Consider the following 16,028-nt stretch of genomic DNA (forward strand, 5'->3'; position numbering starts at 1 on the left):
AAATTGAGTACAAAAATGACTGGAATTTCTGACTAGTTTCAAGACCTAAAGTGAATCCAACAGAAAGGTAACTGATTGAAAAATATACATATAAGCCAACTTTTTTTTTACAGAATTCTGGATTATAATTATTCATATTACATGTAACAGGTGTTATTTTTTTTATCATTACCTTCAGACCAATTAAAGGGAATTTGTAACTTGCACCACTTTCACACTAAAGCATGGTTTTTTTAAACATTTCAGTTAAATCACACTTACGACATTTATGGCATACTTCATAGTTAGCAACTAAAAAGTTATAAATGAATTTAAAAAGTAAATAAATCACTTTTTTTGTCGTAACTTGATATACCATTTGTAATTACACACAATAATAAAAAAAGTTTCTTTGTTTACTTACCAACTTGATTTATGAGTTATATCATCACCTTTATAGCCACAAAATCAATATTTTGACACAAAATGATTCTAAAACAGTGATAACTACAGTCATTTTAAAAGTTGTTGCCAGGTATGAACCAACGTCATATCACATACACTTCTTGCCAGTACACAGATGATGGAATTTTACCTTCACTAGATTATATCTCTCTGCATACCACAGCCCTAACCATCCAAAACTAGATACTTTACAATAGAAACTAGAAGCGATAACTACTTGCTGCGGACACGGTAGCTGGTTTCTGTTAAATGCTTGTATTGTGGTTGACAGTCTTAAGGACCACTATGCCATGATTGGCAATAATGCAACTATTGTTATCGTGTCTTGTATCCGTACATTGTATATCATGGCTTACAATTTATACTACCTTGTAAGCAATTTTTATCTACCAAGTACAATGGTGCCACAGAAAACAAAACAAAACAGAGCAGTTTTGTTCTCCAGACACAATGAATAGAGTTTTCAACTTTCACATCTAGTCTCACTAATACCATTGATTGTTATCATGGTTGTCTTTGATACAAAGTACATGTGTACCTCTTGGGAAGTAGGTGACTTCATTCTGAGACTAAGCTTTTAATACCTCACATCACAATTATCCATACACACACATACATATAGGCATACAAATGTACAAACACATATGAGTACATATGCAGTTGCACACATGTATATACAGATGCACACATATGTATGTGCATGCATGTGTGCATGCATGTGTGCATATATGCATGCATGTACGCACTCATGCATACATGCATACATACATACATAAATACACACATACATATATACATACATACATACATACATACATACATACATACATACACATACACATACACATACACACACATACATATACATATACATACATACATACATACATACATACATACATACATACATATAGACAGAAAGACAGACAGACAGACAGACAGACAGACAGATACACACACACACACACACACACACACACACACACAATTACTAATAGTATTCTTATATACCTCATTGTTGATAATACTAAATCTTCATATTCATAAAACAAATCTAACTCCTCAGTTTATCCAATCCAGAAGCATTTTATTTGATACTGCAATCTTATTTATTTTGGTGCGAGATAAGAAACTATACAGGGCATCCAAATGATGGTCTTTGTCAGATTACATTTTAAGGTTACTGACAATAGATAAGTTTTAACAACTGTACATCTACTTCAATGATTACATAATTCTGTAACTATTTATTTTTCTACTTCACATGTCTACCTTCTGCTACCTGAGTTAAAACTTGTTGTAAATACCACAAGGTATCTTATTTCAGACAAGTTTTATCCTGTACATCACAGAATCTTGTTTGATTAAAACAATTTTTTAAAATCATATCTTTGTCTATTTTTATTTTATTTTATTTTATAAGTCTCACCCTGTACATCACAACACCTTGTTTGATTAAAATTTTCAAACAGCACCTTTTTGTCAATTTTTTGTCATTTTCTTGTTATTTTTTTCATTAAAGTTGTCATATTAACCTAGCATGCAAGACACATATGGCAGTGATCTGTTCACTGTACTACAGGTATATTTCATAAAGGAGTGCAGTAAAGTCTACACTTTTTGATGCATTAGTTTTATTTGACATGAAAAATGACTTACAATACCGTTATATTAGTTAAAATCATCACTTGCATAGTGAAGAGCACTGTGCTTAGGAAAACTCACTTGGATTGCCAAGAGCATTGCACTTAGGAAAACTATTTCTTAGCACCTGTACATTTGTATTTCATCTCACTTCACAAGAGAATTAAAAAGAACAATAAGACTTTAGCTACCTATAGTACATACCTACAGTAATAAATGTGCATTCCATGGAGCAGAAGTTAGGGTGTCGACCACAAAATTGAATATACATTATTTTTATGACACACCTATATGGTAAAATTCTATTGCAGGTACATGTACCAATAATTCAATGACATGATGTTTGGGGGTACAAATCTGAAAATTATCCTGGACATCTGGATAGTCAAGAAACAAATTGATGTCATGGAAACAACGCCATAGTGTGATTTTATATACAAGGCAGACAGCAGCATGACTTTGATACTACATATGAGTATTTATGAATGTATTTATATACCAGAACTATTAATCAACTATTATATCTAATTGATTTATATACTAGATAAAAAAATATGTCTCAATCTTGACAATGTATAAACTTCATGTGCTACATTATACAATCTACACTGGGGATGATGTTTACAAGACACTGTATACTTTCTATTTCATCAAAATTCAAACTGTATTCAAATCCAAAACTATGTTACACAGATTAGTATATATGGTTTTTAGTAAATCTATGTCAGATGTTGTAAAGTCAGTACAAGCTGAGAAACAGTGAACAGACTAAGAAACACACACTTTGACATTTGGATAAAAACTCAACTGATTTCCAATGACCTACTTTTAGTATTTCATTCTTTTATAGTGTTTGACCAGCCCCTTCTTGTCAGACAATGTATTCTTAAGTAGTACTTCAAAGGAAATAACAAGAATTTACCGATGATTGATGACCAAAACTTCAATGATTTTTCACTCAATCAAAAAGTCAGAAAAACTAACACAGACTTCTCCAGCATTTGAAAATATGGGAACTCAAAATTCTAGATTTGACATGAAGTATGATGTATCCTGCTACATTTCATTGTTGTAAATCCCAGACCTTACAGTAATTAACCCGCCTCAGTGAGGTTCATTTTGCTTTGTATCTGATTCAGTGGAAAAATGTGCTGTGGCTTAATGCAAGAATGTCTCAGTTTATAAGTTACAACTAGTGACTTTAGGTAGACTAAAAGATTCATCATAGCTAGTGCACAGTCCGTATTTGTTAGCAAGCGCTATAAAGGAGCATAGACAGCAGTTATTCTAGAGATGGATCATCCATAGCAGATATAATCATGATAAGAAATTTGTTTGAATTCCCTTTACAGTTACATAATACTCACTACTCAGAAAACATGTTGCAACACTACACCCTGATAGCAGTATTTGAAGTTCTAATGACAAATCATGTCCGGGATGTTGTTTTTTCTTACAGGAACTAACTGTTTTTCAGTTACAAGATTCATATTTGTTTCTGTGTTATGTAACCATTCCCTACAACCCATAGTAAGTGGCGTGGAAGCAATGATTAATCTTTCTGTTCAACTCTTCAGTCTGTAATACTAAGAAATTTTGACAGCTTTTACATTTTTAGGTGCATTGAATACCCCAATTTCACCTAGTGCAGGTATAAACTAAATCTTTTAGTCTGTTTTGGATGTAAGTGAAACTTTGCCATTTAACATGTACTCAAAGTAAGACCACTAACTGTGTCAAGATAACAGTCAGTTGTAAATGGATAAAATTTACAAAAGATTCCCCAAACTTCTTGAATTAAAATATGCCAAATTTTCAACAGGAAACTATTTTTAAAGATATTTATACTTCAATTGTTTAAGTGTCTGCCGACTTCACTACAAAACACATTACATGTACCTGGTATGTATGTCATTAGAGTCATAAAAAGACATGATTGTATATAAATGAATACACAGCTGTTATGAATGACAGTGAATACTTGATAATTTCAAAACATTTTCATAATTTATCATACTTAAAAGCAGATCAAGTACCTATCAACGAGTCATCAATTTACTTTCATTTCTATTGTGATGGACAATATCATATCTATTTATAGAATGACTGAAAATTAAAGAGTAAAATGTATATCATCTGTTCAATTTCGTCTGATTCTTACCTTGAACTTGTTGATTGCCTGTTGATGTGTAAATCCTTGCAGTGACACTCCATTTAGTTCTAAGATTTCATCTCCTGCAGTAAACAATGATACAAAAATTATAAGGAATTGTCACTAACAAACTAAAATGTCAAATACATTATGTGATAATGTAACATAAAAATTGAATTGTCCGACAATAGTAACTAGCGATTCATGTTAGGACGATGCTAGGGAAATAGAATCATTAAAATACCATCCTGATGTGGATGATGTGAGTGAGGGTGGTAGGATAGTAGTGGGGGTAGGGGTGGGGGTAGGCTGGCTGTGAATAGAGGGAGTGGCATTTGAATCTACTGATAACTTACTATGAAACCTTGTACATGTCAGTCTCTGCACATACAGACAACACAACTACAAAGTGATGTGAATACACTCTGTAGTTCATCAGGTTCCCATGGTATGACAATGTATCATTATGTAACAATGTAAATCTAACAATTTTAATTTTGTCTATTGAGGAGTGCCTGTATTATCTTTCTTGTTCTTGAATAGTTGGTATACACGGCAAAAAATACTGGTAGCAGTATGACCCCAGTGAACTATGAGAGTTAGGAAATGAAAGTAAAGGTATCCTTGCACATATTTAAATGATAAAATGATAAATGATCAACTACATGTGTGGTAGTTATTGATAAAACCAGTGTTTTTATTTTTTTTAAATAAACAATACCATTTACTGATGACCTTGTAAAATTAATCATGGTAAATTTCATGAAAAATGCTAAAATTTATAGGACACATCCGTGTATCGCCATATGGATTTAAAATGCTAAAACAGCCAAGCATTACTAGAGATAACAAGTCAATAATTAGAAATGGCTGTGTTTTGTATGAATCATTTATTTCCAATATTCCCTCAATCAGCAATTTATTTCAGACAGTAGACAAAACACTACAAGTACAATGTATATAAAATACTAAAATTTCCTCAAAAAAAGACTGCTTATGTAGAAAACTATCTAGCCAATGATTGTTTTTGTTACTCAATGATTATAGATAAACTACTCACCTTCTTTGAGTCTACCATCCATACCAGCTGCTCCTGCTGTAAATATAGTTTTGACAAAGATACCCATCTTTCCTCTGTAGGAGTCCTCCCCACCAACAATACTAAATCCTAGGCCTCGACCACCAGATCCTTTCTCCAGGGATATAACCTGGATGAAGGATGGACTGGGAGAACGACTTGATGTTCTTGTACTTTCACTGAGATGAAACATTTTGACATTCTGTAATAAAGATGTTGAGAAAGTTACTTACACTGATCTTGATGACGAACTCAAAATTCACAAAAAGTAAAATTTTACTGTGTTAGGTGTACATGTTCATGTTTGTGTGTTTGTGTGTATGTGTGTGTGTGTGTGTGTGTGTGTGTGTGTGTGTGTGTGTGTGTGTGTGTGTGTGTGTGTGTGTGTGTGTGTGTGTTAAATGTGCATGCCACAGTGTCGTTGAAAAGGTGCAAGTAAATAAGTGCATGCATGCATGTCTGCCAGAACAGAATGAATGTAAAAGCCTAGCATAAATTGATTCGGTAGTAGATTTAGAAATACATGTACTACTACAATATGTTGTTGGTCTAACAAAGCAAGAACAGACTTTTACACCATGTACAAACTGAGCTAGGATTTGGAACTACACTTTTAGATGTCGACTTCTCAATCCTCCAAAGTTTAAAAGATTAACAACTTTCACCAAGTATTATTCTATTCTTTGCATACAATTGTTTATATTTAGAAATTTGAAATATTGTCAATATAATAGATAGCCTTGAACAACTGTCAATTCCTAAAGTGTTGTAAATACACTGCTTATGTCATGACTATGTCTCTACATATGCTATACATTACAATATATACTTAACTTAGTCTATCAACAAACTATTGCACCTCTGTACAGATGTAAAATAAGTTTGATGGTAAAAATATATATCTGATGAAATACTGCCTGACCAAATTACCATCATCTGTCAAATCCTCTCTCAGTTGTCTGTATGCATGAGATTCACCTGCTGTTCACTAACAACTAAATAGAGTCATTTCATCCATTTGTTGCCATTTCTAATTTACACATGACCAATCAATACATCGAGGTCTTGCCATAAAATTTGAGGTCAAAGGTCACAACTTACAGTTAAACCCCCATCTCCAACTTAATCTAATATTTTGACTATATTTCTCCATTATCTTCTTATAAAAGATTATTTGAAAGTCCAATCAGTTCAAAGAACTCACCATTTAACCCAAAATACTGTAGGCTTGCTGCATGTATTGGTTTAGCTTCAATTTTTGCTGAATGTACAAGATTACAAGTACAAAACTTTGTTTCCATGGTAAACAGATTGTTATCCATGAATTTTGGATACACTTTTTAAAACTAAGGATTTTAATGTAAATTCTAAACTCTAGAAGTTGCCACTAATATAATATCTTGTCTTCCCAAAATATATATAATAAATTTATCCATAAAATATAACTATTGTTAAGGGTGATAAAGACATTACAATCTTGTCTGTATAAAGGAAGCTGATAAAATGATCCAAATATTGACTTCCATGGAAACTCTCAGGTCAAAGGTTAATAGATGCAAACTTCCATATTATTATGCAAATTAGGGAACATATGTTTCTGACATGTACAAAAGTGAAATTAATCCCACACTTCAATAAAAAATACCGCCAATGGCGTTGTAGCACAACTGTAGTTTTTAAAAATGTTTATCCATATGCTAGTCTATGTTGCTATGGGTGTGGTCTTGTTGCTAGGAAAATTTACATACATTTTTTGAATGTTTATTCAATTGTCTATTAAACCCTGTTGTTATCTTTGTGAAATACACCACCGTTTGGCTGTTGCTATGGGCGTGGTCATGGTTACTAGGGTATTTGCATACATTTTTTGAATGTTTATTCATCTGTCTTTCTATTCCTGTTGTTATCTTTGCAATATACGTGATTATTTGGCTGTTGTTATGGGCGTGGTCTTGTTGCTATGCAAATTTACATACATTTTTTGGATGTTTATTCAATTATCTATTAAACCCTATTGTTATCTTTGTGAAATACACCACCGTTCGGCTGTTGCTATGGGCGTGGTCATGGTTGCTAGGGTATTTGCATACATTTTTTGAATGTTTACTCACTTGCTTACCAGATGATGTTGTTATTTGACCAAAATATACTGCCATTTGGTTGTTGCTAAAGGGTGTGGTCATGGTTGCTAGGGCCAATTTTGTCAAAATGTTTTTAAGAAAATCTGCAGAATAACAGTTTCAGAAACATCTTGCCAAGTTTCAGACTAATTGACCAAGTACTTTTTGAGATATAAGTTTTTGACCAAAAATGAACATTTTTACACCTAATTTGCATATCACTCATGGAATCATGGTATGCTTAATATTTCTTCGTCCATACATCCCTAGATACATTCCCATTAAATTTCAGCCCAATCTGCTCAGTAGTTTTAGAATTAAAGATTTTTAACCAAAAAGACACATTTTTAGCCCTAATTTGCATATCACTGATGGAATCATCCCGTCATGAACAAATCTTACTTTACACCCCCTTAAGAATGTTCCCACCAAATTTCGCACCAATCTCCCCAGTAGTTTCTGAGTTTAAGTTTTTTGACCAAAAATCACATTTTTTGACCCAAATCACACACCTGTGATGCGATCATTTTGATTTGAACAATTTCCCAACTAGACACCCAAAGTAATGGACCCACCAAATATCGTGGCAATCGGTTCAGCGGTTTTTGACTTTAAGTTGTTTACACACACACACACACACACACATCCACACACACAGACAGACAGACGCCGGGCGATCCCTATAGCACTACTGAACAAGTTCAGTTGTGCTAATAAAAATGTTGTTGTTTTTCTAGCTCCAAATTTTGAATTTATAGGTCACATGAAATCATTAAAATATCTACCTGTATGTAATAACATCAAATAAATCAACTAGACAACAAAATTCCAACCACCATCCTGAGTGTACACCCGCAAACCATACTTCGTTACAACAGCGTTAATACGGCACCATACTGTTATGTTAATTAATCTGGATACCAGCACTATTTAAATATGCATATATTGGTGTGGCCTGACTGTCATACTAAAATAAACTGGTAATAGACTACAGGGTGTGTTCGCATCAAAATCTGCATATGTTGATTACAGCAAATTTTACAATTCGATACTTGAATATTTGAAATTATCATTAAAAAAATTATGTCAATTTTTTCTACAACCCAGGTTTACATAATATGTTGACAGAAATAGTCTTTGTTAATTTTGTTATAATTTAGGGTCACTCTTTCCATATTGAGATTCACATTTAGATCAAACTTTGCATATGTAAAAACACTTCCATATCATTGTTTTGTCTCTGTAGATCACTATGGTAACATATTTTATGTTTGTTCTTGAAATAATCAACTTTTTTCCTGTACATTCTCAGCATAACCTTTATTCCTCGAATTATCATATTAATTCTGACAACTAAATTCGACAGGATACCCAGAATCCAAATCAACATTATATGCATCATGTCAGATAAATTTAGATCAGTATCTATTCATACCACACATCACGCAAGGGCCTTATTACATGTATCTGTACCTGTTTGTACAAGTTTTTCATTCACCACGCACGCTATGCAAACAGCGCCCTCTAAGGTCAAATGAAAAAATATGTTCCATTTGTTTATGAAATGAAACAACTAACTTTTTATACAGATGGTGACAAAGCTAAGCTTTACAATCTGCTGATTTGTACATGTTCTGACATATTGTATGATGAGTACTTATTACACAATATATCAAAGCATACTCAAATGTGTCATTTAGCACTGACATACACCAATAAAAATATCAGTTTGGATGTTTTCTACAAAGTTTTTTCTTTTTTTTTACAATAAATTCCACATCGTATTTAAAATGTAGACTTTTACTCATTACACACTCTAGTCTGATTACAGTCAACTTCAATATAATTTTCAAGTTTTATTTGATGACAAACTCCAACCACATATTTGAACAACTTCAGAATAATACCAAGACAGACAAAGATTTAGAAATATTCAAGACGCTCACCTTAGAAAGTGCCAAGTCAGCTTCCCTGTTTGGATACTCATCACCAACTCTATCTTGCCTGTAATCGTTGTCATGGTAATCATCATAATCATCATCATCATCAACACTGCTTGATCTTAATCTGAGAGTTGTGTCTGATACATCAACTGAGTCTATCTCCGATACATCAACTGTCTCTATCCTGGTTTTCCATAGCTGTCCTGTGTTTCCAGTTCTTGATGAGAATGAACTGAGAGACCGGATGCTATCCTGATGTCCCTGAATATCAAAATTTTTACAAGTCTTCACTCAGGTTTATTTCAAAATCATGACAAATGAAAATTAGTATCAGCATTTAGAACTACAGCTTAGAATAAATCCTGATGGAGAAAAACATTGACGTAATTTTCTATCTATTTACAATAAAAAGTATTCACAAGTGTTAAAGTTTCAAGGTCAGGAAGTATACAGTATGTACTTGACTTCAATGGTCTTAGTTAAAGAGAAACTCATCACAAATTAAGCAATATGACACTTTTATTCACTGTAATATTTCATAATAGTTTTACAAGTCTTGTATTAATTTCTCACCTTGACCTTGGTGGCCACTACCAATTGTATCAAACTGCCAGTATTACGTAGCACATCATTTGCATGTTGATGTGAGGCTCCAATCAGACTCTGTCCATTTATCATCAACAACTCATCACCTTTCTTTAGTCTACCATCCCTGTAATATGATGACATACATCAGATATGCTATGATAATAATCATACAATATGGCCAATCATGAAAGGGGTTCTACAATACACAGATCAGATACTTTCAGAGTATAAGAACCTGGTCAATCATGAATGTTGGGGTTGGGCAGAGTGAGGTGTCCCTATACTATACACATATGCACACACACAAAGACAGAGACAGAGACAGAGACAGAGACAGAGACAGAGACAGAGACAGAGACAGAGACAGAGACAGAGACAGAGACATAGACAGAGACAGAGACATAGACAGACATAGACAGAGACAGAGACAGAGACAGAGACAGAGACTGAGACAGAGACAGAGACAGAGACATAGACAACACATAGAGATACCTGTATATACCGATACTATTGTCATTATACAATACCACATACTCATTACAAATTACAACACTTTTGTATTCTCTGGTAACATAAAAAAAACCCCAGAGAATTCAGCAAAAGAATATTTAGTTTTTCTCTTTCTATGTCATATAAACTAAAACTTTATTTTGTAATTCCTGATTAGCATACTTCCATATGGTTGATATTAAATACTTTTATGGTACCAATACCAGAGTCTATTGTTGCATGCTTCATCACTGATAGTTGCTATGGAAACCTCATCATCTATCATCTCTCTCACAAATACCATCAATGTAGCAACACTTTTGCATTTTAATTGAAAATTTCTTTCTTCAAACAGTATCAATGAAATAAGATTTAGCATCTGGTTGTTTTTCTGTATAATTTATTTTATCACTCGGGACTAAAAATGACTGAAATATGCAAATATTTGAGGACTTATATTACTTTCTAATTAAATCTATAAATGTAAAATGCTCTTTTTCAAAATATCGATAACGAAATAGATCTAGTATCTGGTTGTCAATTGTTTCTTTTCAGTTTCTTATTTACATTGTTACACTGGACCAATATGACTCAAATATGCAAATATTTGAACACATATTATTTTCTCATCACATTGATAGAATTTTAGTGTAAATGAAAACTTACTTGATATGCATAGACTTCCTACTATGAGTGAATTCAAAGTAAATCTAGTTAAACTCTAGATGATCCCTTTATTTTTACAATAAATGAAATTAAAGTTGAATTGTAAATATAAAATTGTATAATTAATAATACTTGTGATGACAATAGAATGCCATAATGGATAAATTATATAATCATTGAAAATAATTTCTATAATTGACAATTTGTGACTTGATATGACAAATAACGTAATATTCTCAAAGCTTGTAATGAGAAAATTACATTGAATGCAATAGATCAATTGAAAGATCAAGAAAATTTTAGCGTAGTTTTTTCTTCAAACGTAAATTGAATATTATGATTCCAATTTGTTCCAAACTAAGAAATGAAGTACAATATGTTTTCATTTCATAATCTATATAAATAAAAACAAAATTTGTAGTTTTTAATTATGCTTGGATACCAATTGTTGATTTACATATATTGTAAACATTGGTGACTGAAAATACCATGTGATACACTTTATTTTTCCCTTCAAAAATGTTTTGAATTATTACATCAAAAATAAATAATTCCATTTTTTTTTTCACAATAATTTATTTCACTCTCTTCTGCTATTATTTTTCCATCAGTGAAAATTAAAAAAAAAACACATAACAACTAATTTTTGCGTTTGAGTGAAAATTATTCTTTTACTCCTTTGAGGGTATTTATATATTTAAATGTGGCGCATCGCTGTACAACACTATCTTAATGAATGTTTCCCAAAAAGTTAGCTTGGCATCAAAAATCAATCCATTTATGCGTTCATGCTTTTTTTTTCGACTAATTTCCCAGAATGTTCTTGTTAAACTCTTGTGACAAAGATTCCTATCATTTCAACTATTTAGTTTCTCACAAAAATCTGAGACACATTTTGTCTTCTATGTCTCAATGCTGAACATTTCCACAGGAATATCAACACATCACAGAAAATATGCATCATTATTTTCATCTGACTACTGACTGACATTACACTATTAAATTTCTTCATTTTTGTCAGTTCTGACATTGTTTCAATCTTAAACACATTTTTCAAAACAAACTGCTTTTCTGACATATGCTGACGTAATGATGCATTGAAGCAACACATGAAAGCTAGTCAGAAATTTTGGAAACCTTTTTGCATCCAGTTTTCATAAATATTTTTACAACAGAATTAACCTTGTAACACTACACACAATAGAAATTATAAGCAAAATAAACGATTTGACACTTGCATTACATCAATATCAACGATATCAACATTTTTGAACAGTAAAGAAGATTTAATTCTAGTAATTTCAATAAAAAATGAAAGCAAATTCATCAGCATGAAAAATATCAAACTCAACCTACAAAGGCATTCCATCTAACTCTCAGTTTTACAGTTTTAACAGAAAATGACAACATGTATCACAGTGGGGAAAATTTCCGAGCTCTTGCTCCTGTGATGCAAATTACTACATTCAACCTCTTCAAGGTAAAAAAAAATGAAAAATGGTGATTTTTTATCAAAATTTGCTACCATACTCTACACCTTATAAACAGATTTTGTCCAACCTCTCAACCGATTCTGTTGGCAAACACAGACATGTAGCCACCATATTGTATCTTTGTTAGTGTTTTCATTATATCAATACATATTGCCAGAGCTATAACACAATTCAACATTCACCACATTCATATTCAAACATTTTGTTTTTACATCAGAGAAAACCTTATTTAATTTTGACCAAAAAGCAATCAAAAATATCAGTTTCTGTTTACAAAACTGATCTACTTTGTATTAGCAGAAAAAAATGGTCTGGCTCAGAAATTCTGATCCAATTTTTTTTTTATCAAATGTAGAAAACCTGCTTGCCTACCTGCTAGAGATCCTATCCTGTCACCATACACCACACCACTGATATGTGAATGTATGGTACCTGTCTACAAAACTTGTTTTCTGATATGAAGTGGCCATACAAAATAAATCTTATGTACCACAACCTCATCTATTGAATAATCACACCAATTCATTTGCATATTTCACTGTATCATTTACTTTGTAGTGTTTTCATTTAGAGGGTTAATATCGGTAAGTTACACCTATTGTACGCCTAGCAAATGCAAATTCTTATCATCATGGTTGATTTTAACAGAAATTGTATTTTTACCAGATTTTGACTTCATGCTTATCATTGTGTTCTGAAACGATAGCAGAATCCCTCCTTTGGTGTCACTTGATAGGAGTGATGAAATCTTACAGAGTTAAAATTGTATGTTTTATTTCATACCGGAAATTACTTTAAACAAAAAATTCCCCCCAAAACATTCCACATTTTGATATGCCAGTAGTTACATATACTAGTAATCAATGAATAATTCCAAGCAGTATAAAAAAGTATTTCTGTTCCCATTCCTGATTTTCCAGTAACTTTAAGCTCTGACTGTACTTCCATGCAATCTTTCCCAATCATTTACATGTTATAACACCTTAAAATCATATCCACCAAAAATTGAAATAAAGAATTTATGATCACAAAACGAAAGTCTAGAATCAAATGATCAATATTCTATTCCACAAATCAGTGTGAATTAGTTTGAATTTTCGATTAGTTTCACACCTCACACTTTGTTTAACAAATTTGAATTGAATGAATGAAACTGTAAATTAATGGATAACACAAAACACTGACACTGTATACAATACATCCAAAATATTGTCTCAAAAAATTGATAAAAAAAATTCAATAAAAAAAATGAAAATGTAATTCTATGTTGCTATGTAACAAAAAGTTTAGATGATGTGGCTTAATAATTTACTCTATCAATGAGAATGACAACATGCTGGTAGGGCAATCTATTCTAAAATTGAACATCAGATGAAAGCACTGTTATAATTGGTACTTTCACCTAAATTACCCTATTACATGCAGGATGTATAATATCATTTTTTTTTTATATTTCGTGTAAAACGCAGGAAACAAAGAACACCACTTGTCAGTTGCTAATGTACATTGTATTATCTAGAGTGTTAAATAAACATTGACAATTTTCATTTGTTTCCTACAGTGCTATTCCAATTGAATACACTGTGTAGAATTAATTTCTAGATTGTAGTATCTGGGGATACATAAATGAATACTTGTACAGGGGACAGATAAAAATTGTAATGTTTGTTTTTTAAACTTGTAGATTTAAAAGATTTCATTTTTACCAATTTCATATTTTGTAATCTGAGTTAAGAAGTGACAAACTGTTGATTGCTTGAATTCTTTTTTTTTTTTTAATTTTTTGTGCTGGGAATTGCTCCTAGTGATTTTCTTTTTATACAGACATATACACACAATCACACAAATGCTACAGAGATCCAGTCAGGTTTGGGACTATGTGACAGGGCTATGTTGCACGCTCCATATCACATCACTGTGGAACTGTCAAGGCTGTCCCAGTCAGTCCACAGGCTATCCCGGAGACATCCAGGCCTGGAAAAAATAGTATCTGCAGGCTCCATGTGCTAATCTTGAGCTCTAATTCTGAAATTCTGTAATGACTTACTTATGAGCTGCTTTTCCATGTTCAATTTTGGATATGAATATTCCAACATCTCCTTTCCTGGATCCCTTGCCACCAGTTATCTGTATTCCCAGACCATCTTTCCCTTTGGCCATATGCATCTTTATAACTTGTCGTTTCTATACAAATTAAATTAAATATCAATAAATATATTTTAAATTTCATTTTGTATAAAAACAAAGCAATACATATGAGTGGGCATAGGGTATTTTCATAACTTGTAATCACCTCTGTATACATGTACATGTATCTGAAAGTTTAAACTGTAAAACTGCAATTTGTTGTACTTTAAAATCACCAATTTATCAAATTATCAAGCCTCAATAAGTAGAATACTGTACTACATATACCCCTTGAAATGAAGCAAACATTACCCCCCCCCCCCCCCCCCCCCCCCCCAATGCCTACACTCTCTTTACATTCTCTCTTCCAGGTACCACCGTTTCATGTAATTCTATACTATGGTCAAAGAGACTACAGAGAAACAAACACCTTACCCATTTAGATGCTCTAGGTAGAATGACTGATAAGATAGAATCACTTCTTTGTATTTGTATAGTTGGACCTTCATGGATATCCACCAATCCTGAGTGGAGAAGATTTGAACTTGGTATGGTTGCCATAGAGATGACCTCTGGCTCTCTTCTGACCCCATGCTGGGCAACATTCTGATTGTTCCTTTTACTATGCTGCTTACTGTGTTGTTTTTTATTCATTAATAACTGCTGCTGCTGCTGCTGCTTCTGTTGCTGCTTCTGCTGCAGCGTTGTATGCTGCAATGTTTGACTTGGAGGAAGGGGTGGGGGTTCAGTTGGTTTCTTTGGTGGTGGTGGGGCTTTCCGTTTGATTTTTCTCAAAACAATTAAACATATTTGGCCAGCAAGCAGGGCATTTTGTAGTATATGCCTGTAGTGAGAAAGGAAACAAGAATTAATTTATATTGAAGTTGGACAGTTACTTTTGTACCCTGTTAGAATAGAGACATACTGAGCTGAGTACACATGGATCAATGTGTATTTTTGTAACATGTACAGGTTATTTCATTCTTGCCACAAGAGGGCGCTATGCACCCCAACTAGCAGGTTTATCCATTCATGCAGTTGAGCATATTTACAGTTTACATGTACATGTTAGAACAAGACAACCCAACCTGTTTTGTTACAAGTGGAGTCGTTAATTAAATAGCCAATCAAAAGACCACACCACAGCAGCCTGTAGTGCCATATTTTAACAATCAAAAGAAAACTAATTGTTTTCAAAATTACAGTGTTTTCTTACAAATTACAGAAATGTTTTGACACTGCATTTCAATTTTTTTTATTGTTTCCAACCCCACAGTGTCAACA

The 16,028-nt window shown here is 32.6% G+C and overlaps 1 protein-coding gene across 3 annotated transcripts in view; it reads right to left on the reverse strand.

The window, feature by feature from the left end:
• LOC144443167 (uncharacterized) overlaps positions 1-15,322 on the reverse strand; it is a 66,804-nt gene extending 51,482 nt beyond the window's left edge. For all 3 annotated transcript variants that reach the window (XM_078132542.1, XM_078132540.1, XM_078132541.1), the window contains exons 1-6: positions 15,180-15,322; positions 14,665-14,801; positions 9,955-10,093; positions 9,385-9,642; positions 5,301-5,520; positions 4,250-4,323 (exon numbers count right to left, since the gene is read on the reverse strand). In XM_078132542.1, the coding sequence (XP_077988668.1) occupies positions 4,250-4,323; positions 5,301-5,520; positions 9,385-9,642; positions 9,955-10,093; positions 14,665-14,801; positions 15,180-15,305 (954 nt within the window). In that variant the 5' untranslated portion in view covers positions 15,306-15,322. The remainder of the gene's footprint in view (positions 1-4,249; positions 4,324-5,300; positions 5,521-9,384; positions 9,643-9,954; positions 10,094-14,664; positions 14,802-15,179) is intronic.
• Positions 15,323-16,028: the final 706 nt, after the last annotated feature.

This window comes from Glandiceps talaboti, chromosome 12 (assembly GCF_964340395.1).
Source record: "Glandiceps talaboti chromosome 12, keGlaTala1.1, whole genome shotgun sequence".
Classification (NCBI taxonomy): domain Eukaryota; kingdom Metazoa; phylum Hemichordata; class Enteropneusta; family Spengelidae; genus Glandiceps; species Glandiceps talaboti.